This window comes from Babylonia areolata, chromosome 11 (genome assembly GCF_041734735.1).
Source record: "Babylonia areolata isolate BAREFJ2019XMU chromosome 11, ASM4173473v1, whole genome shotgun sequence".
Lineage (NCBI taxonomy): Eukaryota > Metazoa > Mollusca > Gastropoda > Neogastropoda > Buccinidae > Babylonia > Babylonia areolata.
In genome coordinates this window covers 20,614,119-20,615,955 of record NC_134886.1, presented here as the reverse complement: position 1 = coordinate 20,615,955, position 1,837 = coordinate 20,614,119, and the positions used below count along the sequence as shown (strand labels likewise).

Sequence of the window (1,837 nt, the reverse complement as noted above, 5' to 3'; positions counted from 1 at the left end):
AAGATAAAAGCGAGTCAAGTGGTTCACGTACAACGCTGCTTCTTCGGGTGACAGATATCTTGGACAGACGACACGTCTAGACAGGGCCGAGGGTACCTTTTGTTTTTTTGCAAACAACAGGCATCATAATGAGATTTCTCTTCGCAGTTCTGCTGCTGGTTTGTGCAGGTGAGTTCAGAATTAATCTCCTGCCACGGGTGAGTTGCACAAGCGAACTTTTAGCAGTGCTAAGTTTGATAAGAGTTCATTACACGAACTTAGCTTAAAATTTGTGTGGAATCAAAAAAACAAAACCGCATTAGCAGAAAAGTAGCAAGAAAAAGAATAGGGGAGGGAGGAATAGGATTTCCAGATTTAACTTGCTTTATGCATGCTTTAAAATTAAGTTGGATAAGAAAACTAAAACCTACAAATCATAAGTGGAAATTGGCTCTGTTATCAATGCATCCAAATATAGAAAACTTAGACAAATTTGGACCAAATAGTTTGTTCAGTGCATATAACGACAACTTATTTAAAAAGACACATTTCAAGCATATAAACATTTCTTTGACAAAATTAAACCCACAAATCAAGCCAAAACATTAGCAGAACCATTAAAAATATGATAAACTGAATATAAACATTTCACTAAGGCAGAACGAATGGATTAATAAGAATGCTTGCTTCATTGCTGACCTGTGCATTGAAGATGGAAGTTTCATGACATATACTGATTTCATCAATAAATACCATATTCGAACTAATTTTCTAAGCTATGCAGCAGTTATTAAAATGATAAAAGCTTTCGTTCGAACATTGGATATACATTTAGAAAACAATTGCAAATCAAATTACTCCAGAGCATTACATCTGATATGCTCAGTGAAGAAAGGAACAAGCTTTTCTTGTAAAGGATAATAATAATAATAATAATGGTATTTATATAGCGCTGAATCTTGTGCAGAGACAAATCAAAGCGCTTTCGCACCAGTCATTCACACGCATGCATAACTCTAAAAGTGTAGAAACTAAAGACAAGGAAAGGCAGGCAAGGGAGGCTATTTTGGGAAGAGGTGGGTTTTAAGACCAGGCTTGAAGGAGCTGAGTGTGGAGACTTGACGAAGCGAAAGAGGAAGTTCATTCCAATCGCAAGGTCCAGAGACAGATAAAGAACGGCGGCTGACAGTCGAGTGTTTGAACTGGGTATGCGTAAACAGAGTGGATCCGAAGCCGATCGTAGTGAGCGAGATGGAGTGTAGAGGTGAAGGCAGCCATAGAGATAGGAAGGGGCAGTTTTGTGAATACATTTATAACATGGAGTGCTGATCGTGTACTTTATTCAGTGTGAGACAGGGAGCCAGTGGAGATGTTGCAAAAGAGGGTGACGTAGAAGCAAGATTTTGTAAGAAATGGAATGACAAACTATGTACAGAAGACATTCAAAATGATTCAAAATATTCAGGAAATTAAGTTAAAATGGTTTCAGAAACGACTAATACAGAAAATACTTGCCACCAATGTATTTCTGTCACACATGGGAGTCAAAACTGATAAGAGATGCTCTTTTTGCCATAATGAGAAAGACACAACTGAATATATATTTTGGAGATGTACACATACCAACCGCCTTCTGGAAGCAGTGAGAGCAAGTAATCAATAGTAAATGCAGAGACATTTCATCTTTTTTCCTTAAATGAGACAAATGTAATTGTAGGAAATGATTCTCATTTTTAAATCTGATAAAATATTAAACTTCATTTTACTTTTTGCAAATTTCTTTATTTACAAGTGCAAAATGAGAGAAGAAACACACACACACACACACACACACACACACACACACACACACACACAC

General features: G+C 36.9%; 1 protein-coding gene across 1 annotated transcript in view; it reads left to right on the top strand.

Moving 5' to 3' along the window:
* The window catches only part of LOC143287323 (cysteine-rich venom protein Mr30-like), a 21,123-nt gene continuing 19,286 nt past the window's right edge, over positions 1–1,837 (top strand). Inside the window, exon 1 of the mRNA XM_076595281.1 lies at positions 1–168. Within this exon, the coding sequence (XP_076451396.1) occupies positions 129–168 (40 nt within the window). The 5' untranslated portion in view covers positions 1–128. The remainder of the gene's footprint in view (positions 169–1,837) is intronic.